We start from the raw sequence: 23,321 nt of genomic DNA, 5'->3' as shown, positions 1-23,321 counted from the left end.
ACATGCCAGGCACAGGGCTGGTTGCTGAGGTCACCGTGGTTAGCAAAACGGGCACTAAACCTGTATGCACTGGGAACCTCACTATTGAGGGATATTGCTGTTTTTCAGTCACTGAGTTGTGTCCGACTCTTTGTGACCCCATGGACTGCAGCACGCCAGGCTTCCCTGTCCTTCACCATTTCCCAGGGCTTGCTCAAACTCATGTCCATTGAGTCAGTGACGCCATCCAACCATCTCGCCCTCTGTCATCCCCTTCTCCTCCTGCCTTCTGTCTTTCCCGGCATCAGGGTGTTTTCTAGTGAGGGGTGACAGGTTAGTAAATGAGAGCACTCTTAGCGCATGCAGTAAGAGCAGTGGGGGGGAAGCCCCAGGGCCATGGGCACCCCAGAGAGGCACCTGAACCAGCCTGGAGGTCAAGGAGGGCTTCCTGGAGGAGGTGACATCTCAGCTGAAGAATTCAAGTTGGTCAGACTGAGGTTGAGGGTGTTGTAAATATCCCAGGGAGAGGGAACTCTGAGTTCAAAAACCAAGCAGAAGGACAGAGCAATGCACAGCATGCATAACTGAAAGAAAGGCATTCTGGCTGCAAGGCAGGGGCCAGAGGAAAATGACTGGCCGGTATTGATGGCAGGGGTTTTGTAAGCCTGTGAAGGAGAAAGGCATTTATCCCCAAGTGTTTATTCTGCAAGTGTTTTAAGCAAGGGAACCCTTGCTTTCTCCCTGAAGAGCCATTACCCAGTTCTCGCTGTCCACTCAAACCCTGCCTCCTCAGTGGGACCAAGACGTGGGACAAACCTACCTCGGTCAGACCCTTGAGGCTTAGAAGGAAAATGGGCAAGGGTCTTGGGGGGCTCCTGCTCAGGGGAAAGTAACAAGGAAGTAGTGGGGCTGGGTTTGTGGGACAACTGGTTTTGGAATTTGGGGCAGAGGCAGGATTTGACTTTGGAGTTAGAATTTGGGGGCTACATTCAGAAATGGGTCAAGTTTGAGGCCAAGGATGAGGTTCCAAATTCCAGAATTTGGAACTGAGGTTTCAAGTCAGATTTGGGGTTGGGATCTGGGGCTGGGACTGGAACTGGATTTGGAAATGGGGTTGGGGCTGGATTGGGATTTGAGATTCAGAGTTGGGGCTGAGATGTGAGGTGGAGGCCTCAGCTAGATCCAGGAGTTCTAGGTAGGGTTTAAAACTGCAGCTGGGTTTTGGGGTTGGGTTGCAGGCTGGAGTTAAAGCTAAACAGAGGTTGGAGCTGGGGGATGGGCTCAGGCCCAGGCTCTGGGGCAGATGGACAACATTCCTTCCTGCTATCCAGGTCTAGGAATTGTGTTCGAGCCCTAAGAGCAGCGGACAGAAGCCCCTCCCTTCCCTGGAATGCCTCAGCCCAGCAGAAGGAGCAGTGCACGTCAGCCAATCGGCTCAGGCTCTGCCTTGGAAACACCTGTTGATCCTCCTCTCCCTCCCCCACCTCAGCTCACCTAGGTGTAGGTTAGGCAGGTGAAGCGCCTCCCCGGAAACGGAGCTGGAGTGCCCCACCTGCCCGCCCTGACTGCTCGGGATCGGATCCAACAACTCCAGGCTTCTTGTGAGTGCCCCATGGTCCCCTACCCCTACCAGCCCACCTTCTCCCACTGGCTCTTCCCTTGAGAACCCCCAACCCCGGGCCCGCGGTCCCAGCACACCTGTGCAAGCACTTTCAGACCAGAGAAGTCACAGTCCTGGGGAAGCAGGGACTGATTCCAGGGCCCCTCCTCGGCCCCTCCCCCACCTCCCTTGGGGGCATTTGCAGCTGCCCTCCTACCTCACGTGCCTCGCAGCCCCTGCTGAGGGATTGGAACAACGGATACCTCATCAGGGGTGTAACCCACGTACAGTCATGAAGTCACGTTCCCAGAATGACCTAGAGCCTGCGTCCTCCATATAGAGCAGGAATCTTCGTCCTGAATTGAATGAAAGAATGCTGGGTTCTTTTATTCAGAAAGAATACTCTGCATCTTTGCGGGCCCTAGAATTCCCACTGAAATTCTGACCTGGAGATTTTTAATGCCCCCCTCCCCCCAGATAAATGTTATTGGCCTCACTTTTCAGATTAGGAGCATGAGCTCCAAGAGGTGAACTCATGGGGGCTTCTCTAACCTCCTGCAGACCCCTCTCTGACTAACCCACAGCCCAGCCCTCATCACAGCAGCAGCCCTGCTGTGAACTGGGGATCCTTGTGGCAGGGCCTGGAATGCTGTATTTTGCCTGGTGGGAGTCACTCTGACTGGCCTCTGGTGGACGTGTTCGATGAGGAACCGCTGCAAGATCCCTCGCCCACACACCCACGGTGGAGGGACTGCAGTTGGGGGGCCAGTCCAGAGCCCTCCTTCCCTTTGTACCACGTTAGAGAAATTGTGGCATGGGGGGCGGTGAGAGGAGAAGCGTGGGGGAGGCAGGAAGAGCAATGAGGGAGTTGTGAGGGGACAGAAGTTGAAGTACAGGAGCAAGGGGATGAGGGCAGGGATGAGATGGAAAAATGTTCAGAGGTGGCGTCCCCAGGACGTGCCCAAGGGAGGAGCGCAAAGGAGAAGCAGGTTCAGGATAAGATGACAAGCTTGGGTTGGGACCTGTTGTATCAGAGGTGCCTATGGGACGTCAGAGTGACTACTACCTTACAGGTCTGGAGCTTGGGAGGGAGATCTGGGTTTGGCAGAGAGGGGGATTCAGGAACCAGCAGCTGTGGCTATGAGATTGGATGGGACCTCAGGGGAAGGAGGGTGTTAGGGGTCAGATCCTGACTTGCAGAGAAGGAGCCGCAGCCCCAAGAGAGAAGATGCAGGGTCGGGCTGCTGGTTCCAGAAGGGTTAAATCATAAGCCCCCTCCCCCCCCTTAACCCTCCCCCCAGGAGCCAGCGGTGACAGCTGAGGCCATGTGAGTCAGATCCTGAATGAGGCTTTATCTGCGAGTCTTCATCCAGTCCCATCGTCCACTGTGACACCAGCTCCATTGGCCAGCCGGAATGGGACAGGCAACTGAGACAGCCAGAGAGGTCAGGGGTTGGGCAGGGGGTTCCCTAGAGGGCTGGGGGTGCTTTGGGTGGAGGGAGCTCTCCTGGGGTCTCTGGAGAGGCATTCCCAAGGGAAAGTGCTAGGGAGGGACTTGGGTGGCCCGGGGGGATTGCAGGGGATGTGGGAGGATTCCCAGGGGACACGGGAGCATCCCCAAGGCTCCCAGGAGAGACCATAAGGGGCAGGTGGACTGGGGAGATAGCAAGTGTGATTCTCCCCCGGCAGGTGATGGTGACCAGACCCTGGACCATGCGAGGAATGGGACTCTGGGCCTCTAGCTGCCACGCAGGTGGTGGGGGCTCCAGGCCATGACCTGCACCTCTGCCCCCTGAGGCTGCCCTCCGCCCTCACTCGTGCCAGATCAGCCATGTCTGAAGGAGAGGTTCAGGCCCCGCGGGGCCGGGGGCTGCCCGCGGATGTGCTGGCGGAGCAGGTGGAGCTGTGGTGGTCCCAGCAGCCGCGGCGCTCGGCACTCTGCTTCGCCGTGGCCGTGGGCCTCGTGGCGGGCTGTGGGGCGGGCGGCGTGGCCCTGCTGTCCTCCACCAGCAGCCGCTCGGGGGAGTGGCGCCTGGCAGTGGGCACGGCGCTCTGCCTGCTGGCCCTGGTGGTCCTAGTTAAGCAGCTGATGAGCTCGGCCGTGCAGGACATGAACTGCATCCGCCAGCCCCACCACGTGGCCCTGCTGCGCAGCGGAGGAGGTGCCGACGCCTTGGTGGTGCTGCTCAGCGGCCTGGTGTTGCTGGTCACTGGCCTGACTCTGGCCGGGCTGGCTGCTGCCCCCGCCCCGGCCCGGCCGCTGGCTGCCATGCTGTCCGTGGGCATCACCCTGGCTGCCTCTGGTGCACTCTTGCTGCTGGGCCTGCTGCTCTATCAGGTGGCCGTGAGCGGACACTGCCCCTCAACCCGCATGGCCACCCCCCCCACCCGCAGTGACCGCAGCGGCAACGGCAGCATCTTCAGCATCTCAGGACAGCTGTCCGCCGGTCAGCATCATGAGACCACGTCCAGCATCGCCAGCCTCATCTGACTGAGCCCGGGCCCTCCTTCCCCCGACCTGCCCTCAGCCTCCACAGAACCGTGCCCGAGCATGAGTGAGTGTGTGTGCAAGTGTGTGTGCACACGCATACCGAGGAGATAGTGACAGCACGTGTGTCCCCAGGACTGCGTAGCCCACTGAGGGACTGCGTGACTGTGTGACGAGAAGCCGGCATGCACCCACACATCACATCACAAGGAGAGGACTGCTTCTCCTTGGAGCTCATGGAGTTGTCTGTCGGTGTTCCGAGCCTCTCGGCAGAGAAGGGTCTGGGATCCCTGAAGATTCTTGACCCCTGTTCCTAACACCTCCGAGAGCCAGCCCTGCCTGTAACACCCATCACCTGTTTCCCCAGGAGAGGTCGCTGCTCACCCCCAGAGACTGCAAAGTGAGCCCTCTTCATCCAGGAGAGTGAGTGGTGGTGAAGTGGATAGAACACAGGCCCTGGCGTGACAGGCCTGGGGACAGAGCCCCCTCTACCACTCACCAGCTGAGGGCTTTGGGCAAGTGGCTTAACCTCTCTGAGCCCCAGTCTCTTAAGAGAAACAGTCATGGTCATCAATTGTTAGGATCAAATGAGATGATGTGTGGAAGGGCCAGGCACATGGCAGGTGTGCAATAAAAGTGGTGGCTACTATTACTAGTATTGCCTTTAAGCATCTCCCTTAGAAACCATCCCTTCCCTTGGCCCTGCCCCTTCCCCCCCCCCCCCCGCCAGCCATCCCACCCAAAAGGAGCACTTTGTGCCTCTCTCAGGCTAACAGAGGAACCTTGAAGCTGTCGTCAGCTGGGCCTGTGGCTTCTCCGCATAGGTACTAGAAAGCTGGAGAGGGGAAGAGTGAGGGGATGCTCACCCTCAGGAAGGTGGCAGGCCTCGGTCCCAGGGAGAAGGCGGTGTGGGCGGGGAGGCTGATGAGTCCTCATCTGCTTAGGTGTTGGTTTCACATGAAGCCTGAGTATTTAGGTTTTATCACCTGGCTTCTCCAGAGGCTGCAGCTCCCAACCCCACCTCTGAAACCAGAACATCCTGGTCTGTGTAATCGCAGCACCAGCTGGCCTACCTCTGGGTTCCCAGGCATGGGAGGAGTGTTGGATGCCCGCTGGAGCATAAGTCTCTTCCTGCTTAAGGTCAGCCCTGAAAGGGCTCTCCCTCTGTGGGTGCAGGGACACTCGTTGCCTGAGTTATTGTTTCATCACTTCCTGCTTCGCAAGGTGAAGACCATGGGATACCCCTACCGAGGAAACCAGGAGCAGTGGGGAAGCTGGGCAGATGCGCTGCCTAAGAGGTATTAAATGTGGAGCTACAGAGGCTCTGACAGGAAAATCGCTTTCAGCTGCCAAGATCAAGGCAGTTTCCTGGAGAAAACGCTGAGCTGATGGATGAGGGGAAGGGTGTTGCCAGCCATGGCAGGGAACAACGTGGGCAGAGAGAATAGGCAAGTCGAGGAGCACCGGGAATATCGTGGGCATCTCAGACTCCACATATTCAAATGTGAGCCCCTCTCCTCTCTACTTTGAACTAGCTCCTGGTCTCACCCTTCACCCAGCATCCAGGTTAAAGACTTCAGGTGCCAAGGTCCCCCCTGCTTTTGCAGGCTAACGTGCAGACTCCCTGACAGGACTGGCCTCCCTCTCCTCAACGCACCCATGAGACAGCCATGGCGCAGCATCAGCGTGACTCACCATTTTCTCGCCATCCTCCCAGGCTTCATGGCTCCCTCCTCCTGCCGTGGCACTCTTCAAGACCCTGGGCTCTAGGAAGCCATGTTCTCGGGAGTCTTCCCTGACCCTCTTTCCCTACACTAGCAAGTTCCCTTTGCTATGGCCAAACCCTCCATTGTAGACACCAGCCTGCAGTTCTTTCTCTGTCAATCTATCCCCTTAACCAGACGGTGATCTCCTTCTGGCAGGGTCTGTGTCCAGCTCATCCATGTGTTCCTAGCCCAGCACGTAGTAGGGTGTGGATGGGTGGACTAAGGACTCAGCTCATTGAGACCCTCCTAGAAGTGGGAAAGGTGGGAGGTTATACCACTGTCTGCTGTTGGCCCTGAATCTTTCCCTCCTGAGGCCCCACACCATCTGCCCCAGTAACTCATTCTTCCGGGGCTCCGGAGAGGAGACTCTCACTCTCACCCAACTCCTGGGCCATCAGAGAACCACTGAATGCCTCTCCATCCTGTAAAATGGGGCTTACGTCCTGGGTTTTTTTTCAGCTGAGATGAGATTATATTCTTTCACAAAATTTCTTTCAAGAAACTAAAGGAAAACAGAAACATGGAAAATCAGGAGGGGGAAGAGTTACATATGAAAATGTCTGGATTTGCAGTTACCATGGGTCAGGCCGTGTCAGACTCTCCTGGGACGGACGCTACATGAGGAGCATGGCTCCTGCCCACAGAGGACCTATTCCAAAGGGCAGTGGAAGTCATCATCTATACACCCAATTATAACATGGGAAGGAAGGTAACAGCTGGGCGGAGGCCCAGGCACAGTAAAAATGCTAATACTTCCTCATTCACTAAAGCCGACCCCATAACCTCCCACTTCCAGGTTGTGGCTCAAAGCATCTCACTAAAGCCCATCTTGGTCTCCATCACAACCAGCTATCCACTGACCACCTCCGCTCTCTCCCTCTCTCTTAAAGCAGTCCATTCTGTCTTCTCATTCCATCTGGTTAAGAGTCTGTGACTCATCCTCTCACCCACTCCTTGACAGACTCCTCAACAACCTAGCTGCCTGACCTTTGGTCCCTCCCTCCCAGCAAAAATCCCCTCTGTGGATGAACACTCACAGCAAGTGGCTACTAGAGAAATCTGAAGAGCCAGGCAGCCTGGTGTCAGCGTGATTCCCCATCACCAATCTCAGCCCGGTCTGAAACTCAGTTCACAATTTACACTGTTTCCCAGGCCAGCTCCTGCTCCCACATGGCCCTCAAGTTCCCTCCACTCCCTTCACACCCCAGCATCACTCCCCCCGCAGCCCCCAGCACTGCTGTCTGCAAACAACTTGGCCTCCCTCATTGTGAGAAAATGAAAGTCGTGGGGCAGGAAACCTCCACCTTGCTCCCACGAAATCGCTCCTTCTTAACTCCTGTCTGTCAAATGGTCTTGTCAGCCAAGCTAAGGAATTTGGACTTTGTCCTCAGGACACTGAGAAACCTGGGAAGGTTTTAATTAGGGTGGTAACCTAACCAGAATGGGATTAGGGACTCGCCTGGCTGCCCTCTGAAGGCCAGATTGGTCTAAGGAGAAAAGGAGTAAGAAAAAATGACTAACCAGCCCCAGAAGTGCCATTTCAGCAAGCTCCTGAGGGATGAGAAGCAGCTGGCCAAGCTAAGGAGGTTGGGAAGAGAATCCCAGAAAGAAGAAAGAGCAGAAGTGCCCAGAGACGAGAGAACTGGTCCTTTGAGGAACCACAGAGATTGTTAGTGGTGGAAACATGGAGCATTAACGGGCAAGAGGCAAGGGCGTACCTGAGGGGAGCCCTGGGCCCCTCCCAGGCTTCAGAGTCTCTTTAGCAGGTAGCACAGTTTCTTGAGGTCAAGAGGAATCCAGTGATGGACTGTAAGGAAAGCAATGGCCTGGCTGAAACTGTATTTTAGAATTCATAGGAAGAGGCAAAAATGGAGGCAGGGAAAGCCTCTGTCTCTGCTCATAGAGGACTTGTTCCAAAGGGAGTGGACATCATCATCTATATACCCAACTGTAACATGGGAAGGATGGTATCAGCTGGGTGGAGGGCCAGACTCCAGTGGTAGACTGATGCCATCTCCAGATGACAGGGCTTGGACAAGGAGGTGTCTGCTAGGACAGTCTTATAGGACAGGTTCTATGGATGCTCAGAAGGTAGGACTCACGGGTCTTCGTGACTATCTACCTGGAGGAGCTTCTTTAGGACCAGACAGATGTGATGGGTCCACATTGATAGAGAAGAAGTAGGTCTTTAAGTCCCTGAGCAGGAAGGTGGGGAGAGTGGATCAGAGCCCACAATAGAGTGACTGGAGCCCACAGTGGAGTGACTGGGCTCATGATGCTATTTTGATAGGAAGAAGGAAGAATGTGGACACATGTAGGTTTGTGAGTTTTGTAGCAGGAAACTGACCAACACCCACTCTCTCTGAGGCAGCGGCGATGGTGGTTTAGTCGCTAAGTTGTGTCCAACTCTTGTGACTCCATGGACTGTAGCCTGCCAGGCTCCTCTGCCCATGGGACTCTCCAGGCAAGAATACTGGAGTGGGTTGCCATTTCCTTCTCCAGGGGATCTTCCCAACCCAGCAATCGAACCCAGGTCTCCTGCATCGCAGGCAGATTGAGGCCATTTTAAAGAGTTGCTAGGGAGAATAAACAGGGAAACAGCAAGGTTGCCGGAGGCTTTGAGAACCTGGAGAATGCTGGGGAATGAAGACTTTGAGGGCCCGAGGGAGGCTGGAAAATGGAGGCTTTGAGAGCCCGTGGGAAACTGGATAACGGGCAGGAACAGAAGCATGGACTGGGCGATGCAGGTAGCGGTGAGGGGGTGGGAGGGAGGGTTCTTCAACAGTATGCAGAGGTTAAGATGCAGGTCTCAGGTTGGAGTGTCACCTGGAGACATGATGACATGGTGGCAATTGTGACATGATGGGGCAGGTATTGGCAAGAGAGAGGTTAACATAAAGGCCCTGTAATTACTAAATAGGTGTCAGGGACAAGGGGAGCTGATAAAGATAGCACAGAGTGGTCAAGACCTCCTAGAAGCTCCCACTGGCAGTAGGCAAGATGAAGAGAGAGAAAGACTTGCCCCCTGTTCCTTCTGGGTCTCCTGGATGCCTGGATCCTAGAAGAATATGTTCCAGAAACCTCCAAATCTGTTCTAGTTCAGGTGGTCCTTCCATCATATCCAGTCACACCCCACAGGAGACCTCAGGCTCCCCTTGAGGAGCTTCCTCTGGGCCTCAGGGGACCAACACAAGCTCCGTGTTTGCACACTGACCAGTCTGCCTCCTAGACTGTTGCCCAGGACTCGCCCTGGGCACAGCAGAGAACAGCCTGCTCCGGTCCCCTCCCCAGTCAGGGATGGGACCCACCACTTCTACCTCCCAGCCTGCTCTCCCAAACCTGGAACTTCTTGGCCCTCATTCACATGGGCAAGGGGTGCCAACCCAAGAATGATAGGGGCAAATTCAACTACCAGGAGATTCTTTCTCTGGGTCTGTTTGATCATGATTTAGAGGTGAGATAATAGCGTTATTGCTGAGTGAAGCAGGCAAGTTGTAGTTAACCTGTTTGAGCCTCAGCTTCTCAGCCTATCAAATGGGCTGCCTGTCCAGCAGGGCTGTTGTAAGGAAGTGCTTACACATCAGTGTTATTATTGTTGCTGTCATTATATCCTTCAGCATCAGAACTTTTCCCCCCCTTTTTACTCTTTTAATTATGACAGTATTATAACACATTTACAGGAAACAGAAAATACAGAACAAAATTACATATAGTCCTACTATATATTAGAATTATTTTTAAGTGGATAAATTAAGATGTTTAGTTGCAGTTTCAATATCAAACCCTCAAAAATTAATAGAATGAATGGACAGAAAAGTAGAAGGATATAGTAGACATGAAAAGCACTGTGAACCAATTCAACACAATTAAAACAGCAGGATACAGATTCTATTCAGGTTTCCATAGACTATAAACCAAGAGACACTGGAATATATCCAGGGATATAAAACAAGTCACAAATATTTCATGGTCTAAAGGTACTGAAATTGTACTGAGTCTGTTCTCTTTATCACTGTGGAATTATGTTAGAAATCAATATCAAAAGGTTTTTGAAAACAACCCATGTATATCTAAGTGCAATGTGACATTTACCAAGAGAGAGCATCAGAACATCTAATTCTAGTGTTTTGCTGCTCTGAACTGGATCTTCTGACCTGAGTCCTGGGAAACAGACACGTTCAAATCCCAGTCTAGAGCGAATGAGGAGGAAGGAGGCATGGCAAGCTCCTTCTCCAGGATTAAGACTGATGATCTGTCGTGGGGAGAGATTGCCCTGGTGGTGCCCCTACAGATGCAGCTAATACCTGCAGATGCTTGCTCTGTTCCACTTTACATGTGTCACTCATTTAAGCCTTCTAAAACCATGTGAGGCAAGTGTAACTATGATCGTTATTTTACTGAGAAGAAATTGGAGCACTGAGGGGGTAAGTAACTTGCCCAAGGTCACACAGCAGGTAAATGGCAGAGCTGGGATTTGAATCCAGGTCTTCCTGGTGGCTTAGATGGCAAAGAATCTGCCTGCGATGTAGGAGACCGGGGTTCAATCCCTGGGTCAGAAAGATCCTATGAAGAAGGGAATGGCAATCCACTCCAGTATTCTTGCCTGGAGAACCCCATGGACAGAGAAGCCTGATGGGCTACAAACCTGGGGTGGCAAAGAGTCCGACACGACTGAGTGACTCACACTTTCACTTTCACATCTGTAATCTCAACTCAGTTTGTTGCTCTGCCAGCCTTCTTCAACTTCACATCCCTGGCTTGTGTGACCCCTGGTTTTGGCCTCTACACAAGGACAAGGGTTGTGGCCTTGCTTTGGGGACAGCAGGATGAGGCTGCCGAGAAGCTGGGCTATCCTTTGCAGTCAGGTCTGGGTTGGGGCTCCCAGGGGAGAGAAGGTAGTGACAGCTACGGAGGAATGAGGACAGGCTGCACGCGAGGGGCAGAGGTGGCCTGGAATCGAGGTCTGAAGCCACAGGAGGTCAGACCAGAGACAGGCCTGGCTGGGTCCCAGGCCTCCCAGCAGTTCTCCGTGTCCTTGAATCTGTGGACCCGAGTGGTGTTTCCTCTTAGTGCCTGGGGCCAGGCACGCGAGCCCGCTGGGAACCATCCCTCCGGGAAACCCAGCTGGGCCGCTCTCTAGGTCCAAATTTTGCGCCACCCACAGCAGGTTCTGGAACTCTTGTTTTTCGATTTTCCAACAGATGTTGGCAATTTGATCTCTGGTTTCTCTGCCTTTTCTAACTCCAGCTTGAACATCTGGAAATTCACGGTTCACATGCTGCTGAAGCCTGGCTTGGAGAATTTTGAGCATTACTTTACTAGCCTGTGAGATGAATGCAAATGTGCAGTAGTTTGTGGTTTTTCCAGTGGTCATGTATGGGTGTGAGAGTTGGACTATAAAGAAAGCTGAGTGCCAAAGAATTGATGCTTTTGAACTGTGGTGTTGGAGAAGACTCTTGAGAGTCCCTTGGACTGCAAGGAGATCCAACCAGTTCATCCTAAAGGTAATCAGTCCTGACTATTCATTGGAACGACTGATGCTGAAGCTGAAACTCCAATACTTTGGCCACGTGATTCGAAGAACTAACTCATTTGAAAAGATCCTGATGCTGGGAAAGATTAAAGGCAGGAGGAGAAGGGGACAACAGAGGATGGGATGGTTGGACGGCATCACTGACTCAATGGACATGAGTCTGAGTAAACTCCAGGAGTGGGTGATGGACAGGGAGGCCTGGTGTGCTGCAGTCCATGGGGTCGCAAAGAGTCGGACATGACTGAGCGACTGAACTGAACAGCAGGTTCTGAGGGAAGGTCTCCCCTACCAACCCTTCTTGGTGCTGGGCTCAGAAATGTGTGTGGTAAGTCACTTCGGTCGTGTCCAACTCTTTGTGACCCCATGGACTGTAGCAGCCAGGCTCCTCTGTCCATGGGGTTCTCCAGGCAACAATACCGGAATGGGTTGCCATTTCCTTCTCCAAACTTCTAATCTGGGATTGGGCGCTCATCTCTGCCCACATTTCTCAGAGGTTCAATCAAGGCCCTGAGAAGCTGAGCTGCTTCCTGGCCCAGAAGTGCAAGCCAGGGCAGCCCCTCCGGGTGGGCCCCGAGGACATATGAGGGGCACAGAAGTGACCCACTGGCTCCTCCCCCGGAGGCCAGGACATGCTCTGCTACTCAGCACCCTCTCCGGGGTCTCGGGCTGGGGCAGCCCGTGCTGCTGTCCCCCACACAGGGCCTTCCCCAGGCTTCGAGGGCCTGGGGGCTGAGGAACAATGAACAAGCTTGGCTCCCCTCCTCCCTGGCTCCTCCCCAACATCTGCCAGCTCCTCCTCCTCTGCGGACAAACCCTTAGATGCCAGTGTTTCCCCGCTGTGTCCTCACTGCCTCCTCTATCCCATCCCAGCCCTGGTGAGCTGATTCACTCCCGAGGGGCTCAGAGACCCTATTGTCAAGGATTCCCAAGGCCACATCTACAGACCGGACTTCACTCTGTGAATGCAGCTACCCCGGGCATCTACCCCCTGGAAATCCCATGTCCGGCATTGAATCCTTGCTCCCCGAAAACCTGCTCTTCCTCAAGTGCCCAGCCAGTCAGTCAGAAACCAGGGTGGCTTCGCTGACTCCCTACTCCGCGTGTCCAGTGGCCAAAATTCCTGTCAACCATCTCCCCATCCCCCCCACCTCACCCCCATTCTATCACATCCCTGGGATCTCTGTTCACTGTGCCACACTTTAGTCACATCTTGGTCTCTCCCCTTCCCTCCATCCCTGCACAGCATCCCCTCTTCAGCTTCATCCTTGGCATGGGCACCCTCAACCCTATACCACAGCCATCCTTGACTTCTGACCTTTTCCTCAAGCACCCCACACATTAGTCAGCCCTCACCTTCTTTCTCCTCTGGCTCTTTCCTCAAAGGCTAACACTGCATGTGGTGGATACATCTGGGCAGCTGCCTGGTTCCCCACTTCCCCCTGTTTGGCTGGGGCTGAACTGGAACAAATGGGTGGGCTTCTCAAATCGCAAGAGGACTACAGGAGCCTGCCCCCTACTGGTCGGAGCTGATCAGACCAGTAGTAGATACTCCACCCAAGCTGGGCCAATCAGATTCTATCAACTGCATACTTGAAACCCAGAATGAAGAGTTTGGGAGTCTCAGGCATGGAACCTCATGCTGCTAAGTTGCTTCAGTCGTGTCTGACTCTCTGCAGCCCCATAGACGGCAGCCCAGCAGGCTCTGCCATCCTTGGGATTCTCCAGGCAAGAACAATGGAGTGGGTTGCCATTTCCTTCTCCAATGGAACCTCATAAGTACCCATAAATGACAGAGCACTAGAGGTCCCATGCCTGACCTTAGACAGCTGGGACCACCTGCTTCCTGCCCTCCTGAGTTAGCTATCCCCCTTTAATTCACCCCCCAAACTCCTTTCCATTGCTTGCAACCAAAAGAAGCTTAACTCAAGCCTCTGCCGTCTTGAAACTGTCTCCCTTTCCCCAAACTCCCCACTAGCAGTCATGACCGTGTCTTTTTCCTCTCCATCAAGGTTCCACGGTCAACTCCACTCCATCATCTCTCATCCACTCACCCCTAGGCCGATGATAATTCAACAAAGTCAATAAATACTTTTTGAGTATCTACTATGTACGAGACTGAGTACACAGAACGAGGTGCAGACTGTGGCCTCAGAGAATACACAGTCTGGCCCAGTAAGGGTAAGGGCAAACTGTAACAAAGATGAAAATTAAACATGGTAAGAGACCAGCAGGGAAACTCACAGGTGTTATGGGAGGCAGCAGCTCTCAGGTGTCCAAAGGAGGGGATGTCTGAGTACTGCCATAGCTTTGAGTGACAAGGGACGTTTTTATGGACAAGCATCAGTTCAGGAAAATAAAAAATGAGAGACTTTATTTTTATTTAAAATGAAAAGAGATGCATTAATATCCGTGAAAAACATAATAGAACTATTTAGATTACCACTTTATTGATAGGAAAAAAATCTCAGTAAGACATTTGGCACACTGAATTTTCTCTGCTAAAAGGTTATCATCAGGTCACATCTGAAATGCTGGCAGGCAGGCAGGCTGCCTGGAGTCTACTGGCCGGGGATTTTCATCACTATCAGAGAGGACTTGGGAGAAGAGAAAGGAATCGAGGCAACAGAGGAGTGTGAGCAAAGGTCCAGGGAGAAACAGCATGGTAGGAGCGGGAGCAATAACAAATAGTTAGCTAAGCAGGAAGTAAAGAAGGGACAGTCAAGAAGGGAAACCAAAGGCTGACAGAGGCATGATTTCAAAGTCAGGCCCTTGGTAAGCTTTATTCTGAGAACAGGAGGGAGCCATTGAGAGTTATTGAGTAAAAGAAGGTCATGATCACTTTGGTGACTAGAGACGAGGAAGGGAGGATTGGTCCACCCCTGACCAGCCCTTAAGCCCTAACTACCAAGTCCCTGAGGCTTGTGGTTCCCATGAAATATCTGTTCTTCTTAAGCTGTCAAGCATAGGGATGGGGGGTGGGATAGTCCAAAGATGAAGACTCAAAGGGAGAAGCGGTCCCTGCTTGCTTCTGTCTCCAGCCCACCAACCCCAGGCTGAATGTAATTGTCCTCAATGAAGCCATCATCATCCTCATCTTCACCCACCTCGGGGCAACCTCCCTTCCCTGTTTCAGGCAGTGGGCGGTGCTGGTAGCTGGCACGGTATTTGCGGCAGAGATGGCATTTGGCAGCAAGTGCGATGAGGAGGGAGAGGACCACAGCCCCAAGGACGACCCCTACCAGCATAGGCCATGCCCGGATCCCGTTGCCCAGTCCAAGGGACAAGGTAGATGTCGTGGGGACCTCGGAGGCCCCCACAATGGCTGCAGAGAAAGGGACAGTGTTATGGATGGGGCCCAGGATCGGCTCCCAGGGGAAACTGAGAGACATGAGCGTAAGGTCCTCCCCACAATCTAAGGGGAACCCAACCCCCTCCTCAGTCTCCCTCCCACTGTCACTCACTTTGGTTTGCCTCACTCATGGAGGGGCCAGAAGACACTGGTGAGCCTCAGCCTCTGCCAGAAGAGCCCTGGCTCTAAGGAGACCCCCTGATGCCAGGCAGCCCTGGGACAGTAGTCCTGGAATATACACACACAGATGGGGGTCAGGGACGGCCACAGAGCACACATTCCAGGCCACACTCACAGCCACAGGAGGGCACTGCACAGACTCTGGAGACTGGACAACTGGCCATAACTAGCTATCCACAGGAGCAAAACAAGCTGAGCCATGCACATGGACTGTTTGTAAGGCAACACCAGAAAGTGGCTGGAAACATAACTCAGTGATGGAATTTACTGAGCACAACTTATGATCCCTGTAATGTGAGCATAAACATTATCCCCACTCTACAGGTGAGGACCCTGCAGCCCGGAAAGGTGAACTAACTCAGCCAAAGTCCCAAGACTTGAACCCAGGTCTCAGATGCCAGGGTCCAGAGCCCAGACTGCTCCCCTGCTCCGTAAGCTGAGGGTGGGAGGTGGGGCAGAGGCAGTCCTACCTTCCAGAGGATGGACAACAGCAATTCCTTGAAGCTAATGGGCAAAGCAGAGACCACGATGGAGGATGGTGCTGGTCCCCACCCAGGACAGGAGGCCCCAGATACTGCCAGAACAGCCCTGGCCCTCTGCTCCAGAGTCAGGAGTCCTGTGTCCCCAGCCCCACCTCTACCCTCAGCCCTTCAGGCACATTCCTTGTTCATTCACCTCTGCCCCAGTGGGTGGGGAGCTGTTTTGGGGGAGTAGCCAAATGTAAATCAACTGGATCAGGAAATTACCCGGCTGAGACTCTCTAAGGCTGGAAAGGGTCTAGAGGAGTAAGAGCACCTGAAATAAGGGAATATCTGGAGCAAGATCATCTAGGCTCAGGATACCTGGAGAGAGAGCATCTGGGCCAAAGGAATGTCTGGGGTGAGGGGGCAGCTAGGGGAGGAGCTAGGGGAAGAGCATCTGGGTTAGAGAAGTACCTGGGGCTGGAGGTGTCTGAATCAGAAGAGGACCTGGGAGGAGTGTCCAGGCAGAAGAGCACCTAGGAGAGAAGTACCTGGTTTAGGGGAGTACTCGGCCATCTTCTTTAATATCGATACCTTAACGATGCCTTCCCTCCTCAACACCACCACACTGTCACCAGGCCCCGCGAGTTCCTCCTCTCAGTAGCCCTAGAATGCTGACACCCCGCCTATGCCCCAGTTCGAGTCACCTTCATCTTGTTCCTCAACTCTTGCAATAACCTCCTAACTGAGATCTCTCCTCACCTCTCATCCACGTCAGAGTGATGGGCCCATGGACCAAATCTGACCCCACTACCCTCCTACTTAAAAGTCCTGCACAAGCTCCCTAGGCTCCTAGGGCTTCGTGCAGATCCTTCAAGGCTTTGCAATTCAGCACTCGGTCCTCAATTCCCTCCACATGCTACACACACACACACACACACACACACACACACACACATCCTGCCTTGCACTCTGGTTTCTCACTCACTCCCTCCTCAGTTTTTCGAGTCCCTCATCCCTCAAGGCCAAATCAGACCATACCTGCCTGAGAGGTTGTCCCAAGACTCCCCTCATCACCCCCTTCACTGCCCTGCCCACTCGACCACCAGTCAGAATTCGCCAGTTACTAAACATGCAGCTCCCTAGGTGGGGACTAAGCTGACAAATGTGCACCCTGCCGTAGGCAGAGAGAGAGCTTGTCAGTCAGCGGCTCAGTGCATGTTTGTGAGATGAGTGGATATAGGGGGTGGAGTGGGGGAGTCATTAGAAAGGAGAAGTAAATCATTCACTCATCCATTCACCAGCAAACGACCACTGGGTGCCTATCTGGGCCCCATACTAAGCCTTGGGTTCTCAAAAAAAAAAGGTTTTGTTCAGTTGAAATGAGTTGTTCAAGAGGGAGGGAACATATGCACAAATATGGCTAAGTCATGTTGATTATGGCAGAAATCAACACAACACTGTAAAGGAATTAGCCTCCAATTAAAAATAAATTAAAAAAAAAACTGAAATGAGTTAAATTCGGCCTGATGTTTCTAAGACTTTACTCCTATTCCTTTCCTTCCTGCCCTGTCCCAGGGACACACACACACACACACATACACACCCTCAGGTTCTCACCCCACCCCTTCTGGTCACATTTCTTCCACCAACAAACACACTCCACCCCAATTTGTAACTCCTTTCCTGCTCCCAGGAGCCTTCAGGGATCTGTGATTTCCCCGCCCAGGCCCCCCAATGCCTTCCCATTTGCTCCCCACCTGTAGGAACTGTGCCCAGTCCGCAGAGGAGCTTCCGGTTACAGCCAGCAGGACCGGGCCAGGTGGGCGGGCCCGAGCTGCCGCACGACTCACCTGGGGACGCAGCGGGCAGGCGGGGCCGGAGGCGCGGGTGAGAGTGGAGGGCAGCGCCGCCAACAGGGAGGACTAATCCTACATCTTCCCAAGGTTTTGCGGAGCACCTTCAGGCACAGGTCTCACCCCCACCCCCGGAGCTGGGCGGGTGGGGGGCTGGTGCAGCTGGGATCCAGAGATCTTCAGCGGGCGGCTGCTCAAGCTGGCGGCTCTGAAAAACAAGTGAATTTCCGGTGACAGGTACAAAGTCCAGAGTTGAAGAGGGTGGCTCTGCAGGGCTGTGAAGGCGGTGAGCCAGAACCAAAGGGGAGAGGGGTGGGCATTCTCCAGGCAAAGCCAGACGGGCCAAGCACACTCAAAACTGCCTGCAAAAGTGGATGTAAGCGTTTGTGCGTGTGCGTGTGTGTGTGTGTGTGTGTGTGTGTGTGTGTGTGTGGAGGCGGATGTGGAAGTCGATGCAGAGTGGCAGAGTGTGAGTTTAGAGGCCTTTTCGGAATGTGATGTGCCCTTGGGGGTTATCCTGTGTTTGTGTGTTTACCTGGACAGAGGGTACAAGCCTCTATCTGGATCTCAAGGGTTCTGTGACCCCACAAAGCTAGGCTCCCCAGGCTTCGTGTGCCTCCTTGTCCTTTCAGACCCTCAGGGAGTCACCTTCCCTGAGTCCCCCGTCTTCTCTAGCAAGCCCCGCCTCCACCTTGACAGGCCCCGCCTCCACCCGGAAAGCCCCGCCTTCTCTATGCCCAGAGCTCCGCCTATCCGTCATTATTTTGTAATCATTTATTTCTTCCTCTGCTCCCTCCCCAGCTAGACTAGTTGAGGAGCTCTCCCAGGGTGGAAACAAGTTCGGCAGTCTCTAGGTTCCCAGCACCTGACACAGGGCAGGCTCTCAGTAAATACCTAAGGGAGGAAGGGTTCCATGAGCTATATCATGCGGGCATAGCAGTTCACGGGGACCCACAGGGCAGAGAGGGAGCAAGGGCTGCGGCCGGGGTTTGTGAATGGGGCACGATTAGAAATGCGGCTGGAAAGCGGATGGCCAGTGCGTGCAGGACGTTGAAGATCTTGGCCCGGAGTCTGAACTACTGCCAGCGGCCCATTCCTCACTCTCCCACCCACATCTCATGTTCTCTGCTGCAGTCATGCCAAACTATTTTCCATTCCTAGAACTCACCATGTGCTCATCTCCTGGGCTTTGCGTGTGCTATTCCTGGGACCCCTGCTTTCCTCCAACCTTCATCCTCTCCCCCAACATATCCACCTCCCACCTGGCTGACTGTTCCTCCCAGGCCTCCCATCATGTAGGTCCCAGGTGAGGTCCTCTTGATCTAGATGCACCTTAGTCTAGGTCCCTCCTCCCCATTCTTTGCCCCTAGAAGACCCTGGCCCTTCTCCCTCATGTCCCTGAGCACACAGTATTGTGATTTTCTCACTTGGCAGAGTCCCCTATGAGCCTATAAACTCTGAGGATAGGGTCTGTGTCTGTCTTGTTCCCCTTCGAATCCCTAACATCTAAAATGACAACAATAAGTACCCCTGAAATAAACAAATGAAAGGAAAGTGAATATTATCCTGGATGAGGGAGTGAAGATCCAAAGAAGGTTTAGAAGTTTGGGTTGATTTTGAAGCAGGGAAATCTCATAGGATTCAAAAGATATTCATTGAACACCTACCATATGCTGGACACTGTGCCAGCATATGGTACATATGGTTTTGATGTTGTTGTTTTCATTGAGGTATTCACATAGCATAACTTAGTTCACATAGCAAAAAAAAAAAAAAAAATCACTCTATTCATCCATTTCAGCACACAATTCAGTGGCTTTTAGTACATTCAGAATGTTGGGCAACCATCACGCAATGTAATTCTAAAACCTTTTCATCACACCAAGAGGATTCCCCCTGCTTGTTAAATAATCACACTTTGTTTCCCAATCTCTAGCTTCCAGCAACCTCTAATCTTCTCTGTCTCTATGGATTTGCCCATTCTGGATATGTCCTACAAGTGTAATCATATTTGTGCCAGCTTTTTAATGAACTGCTTTATTTAATCCTCCTAGCTGTACTAGGAAATTGATGTTAATTACCCTCTTAACAGATGAATAAAATGAGGCCATAAGAAGGTAATTTCCATGCAGTCCCACAAAAGAAAACAAGTAAGTCTACCCACCCATCAGTCAGCAATTTATTCAATGAATACTTCCTAAATGCCCACCACAGAGCCACAGCCAGCCCATAGGCAAGCATTGTAAAATAGCAGAAGGCAACCTGCTAAATGCTCCCACAGCGTGAAGAGCAGAGAGCCGGCTGGATATTAGCACCTACCAGCCTGTCAGCCAGAAGCTTTGGTGCAGGGAACAACCTTTACGACCTTCTGTGGCGGCCCTGGCAGCCGTGTGGTCGGCTCTGTGCTAGCTACTGGGGGCAGTTCCCGCTGCCATACAGCTTTCATTCTGGTGGTGAAGATAGACAATACACAAGTAAAGACATGAATATGATCATTTCAGATAATGGTTAGTGCTATAAAGAAAGTAAAATAGCTTCCAGTGATGGAGTTGTGGAAAGGGCTCCTATTTTATATTAGATGGTCGGGAAAGGGAGGCTGACTGAAGGGGAGGCATTTGAGCTGAGATCTGTATAAGAGTGAGACAGCAGTCATGCCTATATCTGGGGGAAGAACATTCCAGAAAAAGGGAACAGCCAGGACAAAGCAAAAGCAGGACTGGCTTGTTCAAGAAGCAGATAGAAGGTGGGCTAATGGAATCCATTAAGTCAGGGGAGATGGAAGAAGCTGAGATGCTGTGCCATCTGTGAGATGGGGAGCTGTTGATGATCAAAGTTGGGGACCTAGGGACTGACCTTCTTCGGCTTCCGTGTGAAGAATGGATGAGAGCAGGCCAAGGCAGAGGTAGGGAGGCCAGTTAGAGAGCTGTGGCTATCACCCAGGAGAAGGGAATGTGGCATTAGGGTAGTTAGGTAGAAATGGAGAAAAGTACTAGATTCCGGATGTTTTTTGAAGGTGAAGCCAACACAATTTGCTGATTGGATATGGGAGTTGAAAAAAAGAAAGGGAGCAAGGATAGCTCCAAACCATTGATGTGAGCAACTAGGGTGTAGTTATGGGGAGACTCTGGAGGGGACAGATTTGGGAGGGCAATCTGGACCTCAGTTTTGGACATGTGACTTGTGAGATGCCCGTGATTCATCCAAGTAACATGCTAAGTAGGCAGTAGATAAACTAGCCTAAAGGCAGCAGAAGGTAGGGGCTAGAAATATAAATTGGGGAACCAGCAAAAAACAGACTTTTTTTTAAAGCTGGTCATCTAGGTGAGGCCCCATAGAGAAGTGCAGAGAGAAAAGAGGGCTGAAGGCTGAGCCCTGGAGCCCTCAGTGGGCAGAGGTGAAGGAGCAGAGGAGAAGCAGGCAAAGGGACTGGGGAGTGACCAGCATGATGGGAGAGAGTGTCCTGGAGGTCAGAGAAGAAAGTATTTCAAAGGCAAGAGCTTGACTAGCTACGTCAAATGCTGAGGATAGGTCCACTAAGATGAATGTGAACTGAAAACTGACATTGAACTTGGCCGTGTGGAGGCACTGGTGACCTTGACAAGCACAGTTTCACTGCTAAGTCAGGGACAAAGGCCAACTGGACCCATGCCTGGGCATGGGAGCAGAGGAGGTAGGGACAACTCCTTCAAGGAATTTTCTATAAAAGGAGCAGAGAAATGGGGCAGACATGGGAGCAGGTGTAGAAGGATTTTTTCAAGACTTTTTTCAGGGCTAGGAGCTTTTAGATCATGTGTGTGTGCTGGTCAGAATAATCCAGGAGAGGAAGGAAAGTGATGATGCAGAAGGAAGAGAAAAGAGACAGTGAGGGGGTGGGATGTCCTTCTAGAATCAAGGGGTGTGGGAGTTGAGCAGCAGATGAAGGGCTGGCCTTGGGCAGGAGCAGAGGAAGGCGGAATGTCAGGTGAGTGATGGGAGTCAGGGGGTTTTCTTCCCATGGCTTCTGCTTTTCCAGAGAAATAAGAAGCAGTATCCTCAGCTGAGAGTGGGGAAGGGGTGCTGAGGTTTGAGGAGAGAAGACGTGAGTTTATCATCCTGGGGTTTTGGAGAGAGAACTGCATGTGGCAGGCTTGCCAGGCAGCATCAGGACCCCCTTGAGGGGAGCAGCATGAATTTATAGTGAGATCAATAAGGATGGCTGAGTGTTTTGTTTTCTAGCCCCTCCAAGGGCAGGTGGAAAGAAGAAGGAGCCTACAACTTAATCAGGGTTGGGAGACACACCAGGCAAGTCTGATTAAGGGGGCTGAGTTGTAGACAAGGCCTGAGGTGGGGCCAGGTAAAGAGGGAAGTATGGACAGAGTTGAGGAGGTGGGAGGGACTCTGAAAAAGTGGCAGAATTGATAGATTTTAGCTAGAGCATATAGAAGTGGAGGTTACCCAGGGGATGCCGTTCTTGATACAGACAAGTCCTAGGACATGAACCATGGAGAGGTCCTGAGGTAGGATCTACAGACTGGTGGTGGTTTTACTATTGCCTGCAGCATATTAACTCCTGAATCAGAGGTCAAATGATTATGTGCTACAGTTCAATGAGTAAATGGCAGAGGCAGGATTGAACCTAGGTCTTTTGCCTCTAGGTCCAACACATTTCCAGATACATCCCAACTGCTCCTGTGAGTAACACTTACCATCAAGGTGTTCAATTCCTCATAGTCACTGGGAGTGACAGTCAGTGATCACTGCTTTTCAAGGATTTACTTATATTTTCCAAAGGAGACTCAAAGTGCTGCTATTAGAAGAACCAGGAACAGATGCTGAGCAGGCGAAAGAACCTGGTGTCCTGGTCCCCAGCCCACAGCTACTTCCTCCTCCATCTCAACCAGCTCCTCTCTGTGACAGACACAGGGCTCTTAGCCTGGGGATAGTTGCATCCCCTTTAAGAAACTGATGAAAGCCCAGACTGCTGTCAGCCTGCGCACCAACCAGCTCCATTATGGCGACCTGCAGCTCCAGCATCGTGATTAGTGATGATGAACCAGGTTATGACCTGGATTTATTTTGTATACCTAATCATTATGCAGAGGATTTGGAAAAGGTGTTTATCCCTCATGGACTAATTATGGATAGAACTGAACGGCTTGCTCGAGATGTGATGCAGGCGATGGGAGGCCATCACATCGTAGCCCTCTGTGTGCTGAAGGGGGGCTATAAGTTCTTTGCAGACCTACTGGATTACATCAAAGTACTGAACAGAAATAGTGACAGGTCCATTCCTATGACTGTAGATTTTATCAGACTGAAGAGCTACTGTAATGATCAGTCAACAGGTGACATAAAAGTGATTGGTGGAGATGATCTCTCAACTTTGACTGGAAAGAATGTCTTGATTGTTGAAGATATCATTGACACTGGCAAAACGATGCAAGCCTTGCTTTCCCTGGTCAAGCGCTATAATCCAAAGATGGTCAAGGTTGCCAGCTTGCTTGTGAAAAGGACCCCTCGAAGTGTTGGCTATAGACCGGACTTTGTTGGATTTGAAATTCCAGACAAGTTTGTTGTGGGATATGCCCTTGACTACAATGAACACTTCAGGGATTTGAATCATGTGTGTGTCATTAGTGAAACTGGAAAAGCAAAATACAAAGCCTAAGGTGAGAGTTCAAGTTGAATTTGGAAACAGCTAGTGTCCCATTGATATCACCAGTAAAATTATCAAATGTTCTAGCTCTGTGACCAGCTGCTTAGTAGAGTTTATTATTGCATGTATCTTCTAAGAATTTTATCTATTTTGTATTTTAGAAATATTAGTTACTGCATTCCTGAACTCTTTTTTTGCACTATGAGCCTGTAAACTATCATTTCCCTTTGGGTTAATTGTTGTTTGACTCATGAATAAAAAAATCTCTTAAACTGTACCACTATTGAATGAAAATATTGAAGTTGTATCTGTAAGAAACATTTAAAGAAAAGAATTTATTAGTTTTTGAATTGGTATTTTAACTTTTACATATTCAGGGAAGAACATAAGTGATAGAACATTGTCCATTGTACCACTGTGTGTTTAGAAAAGTAGAGGTATCATTATGTCAGATAAACCATACATCCTGGAATT

The 23,321-nt window shown here is 51.8% G+C and overlaps 3 protein-coding genes across 7 annotated transcripts; 2 read left to right on the top strand and 1 right to left on the bottom strand.

Annotated features, from left to right (window-relative positions):
• The first annotated feature begins 1,414 nt into the window (after positions 1-1,414).
• Positions 1,415-4,722, top strand: TMEM125 (transmembrane protein 125). Its single transcript, XM_043461645.1, has 3 exons — positions 1,415-1,580; positions 2,881-3,024; positions 3,269-4,722. Exon 3 carries the CDS (start codon positions 3,411-3,413, stop codon positions 4,068-4,070), a length of 660 nt encoding a protein of 219 aa, XP_043317580.1. The 5' UTR covers positions 1,415-1,580; positions 2,881-3,024; positions 3,269-3,410; the 3' UTR covers positions 4,071-4,722.
• A 9,005-nt stretch (positions 4,723-13,727) lies between these two features.
• Positions 13,728-17,347, bottom strand: C2H1orf210 (chromosome 2 C1orf210 homolog). Of its 3 annotated transcripts, none has more exons than XM_043461640.1 (4): positions 17,210-17,347; positions 15,831-15,892; positions 14,828-14,943; positions 13,728-14,688 (listed from the first exon to the last, which is right to left on the bottom strand). In XM_043461640.1, the coding sequence occupies exons 3-4, from the start codon at positions 14,844-14,846 to the stop codon at positions 14,366-14,368; spliced, it is 342 nt and encodes a 113-aa protein (XP_043317575.1). In that variant the 5' UTR covers positions 14,847-14,943; positions 15,831-15,892; positions 17,210-17,347; the 3' UTR covers positions 13,728-14,365. The 3 variants fall into 3 exon arrangements, with proteins under 3 accessions (XP_043317575.1, XP_043317577.1, XP_043317578.1); XM_043461642.1 differs by having other exon boundaries at positions 17,117-17,213; XM_043461643.1 differs by lacking the exons at positions 15,831-15,892; positions 17,210-17,347 and adding an exon at positions 15,366-15,555.
• LOC122437104 (hypoxanthine-guanine phosphoribosyltransferase-like) lies at positions 17,206-23,122 on the top strand. 3 transcript variants are annotated; one of them, XM_043461639.1, is made up of 2 exons: positions 17,206-17,328; positions 21,983-23,122. In XM_043461639.1, the coding sequence occupies exon 2, from the start codon at positions 22,203-22,205 to the stop codon at positions 22,857-22,859; it is 657 nt and encodes a 218-aa protein (XP_043317574.1). In that variant the 5' UTR covers positions 17,206-17,328; positions 21,983-22,202; the 3' UTR covers positions 22,860-23,122. The 3 variants fall into 3 exon arrangements, 2 of the variants coding, with proteins under 2 accessions (XP_043317574.1, XP_043317573.1); XM_043461638.1 differs by having other exon boundaries at positions 17,313-17,449; XR_006268178.1 differs by lacking the exon at positions 21,983-23,122 and adding an exon at positions 21,847-21,979 and having other exon boundaries at positions 17,317-17,449.
• Positions 23,123-23,321: the final 199 nt, after the last annotated feature.

The sequence above is a fragment of the Cervus canadensis genome, chromosome 2 (genome assembly GCF_019320065.1).
Source record: "Cervus canadensis isolate Bull #8, Minnesota chromosome 2, ASM1932006v1, whole genome shotgun sequence".
In the NCBI taxonomy this organism is placed as follows: domain Eukaryota; kingdom Metazoa; phylum Chordata; class Mammalia; order Artiodactyla; family Cervidae; genus Cervus; species Cervus canadensis.
This window is presented reverse-complemented; position numbering and strand designations above follow the sequence as displayed.

What these genes read in the sequence shown, in the direction of transcription:
- TMEM125 (XM_043461645.1), top strand. Translation starts at nt 3,411, where the DNA reads ATGTCTGAAGGAGAGGTTCAGGCCCCGCGGGGCCGGGGGCTGCCCGCG.
- LOC122437104 (XM_043461639.1), top strand. Translation starts at nt 22,203, where the DNA reads ATGGCGACCTGCAGCTCCAGCATCGTGATTAGTGATGATGAACCAGGT.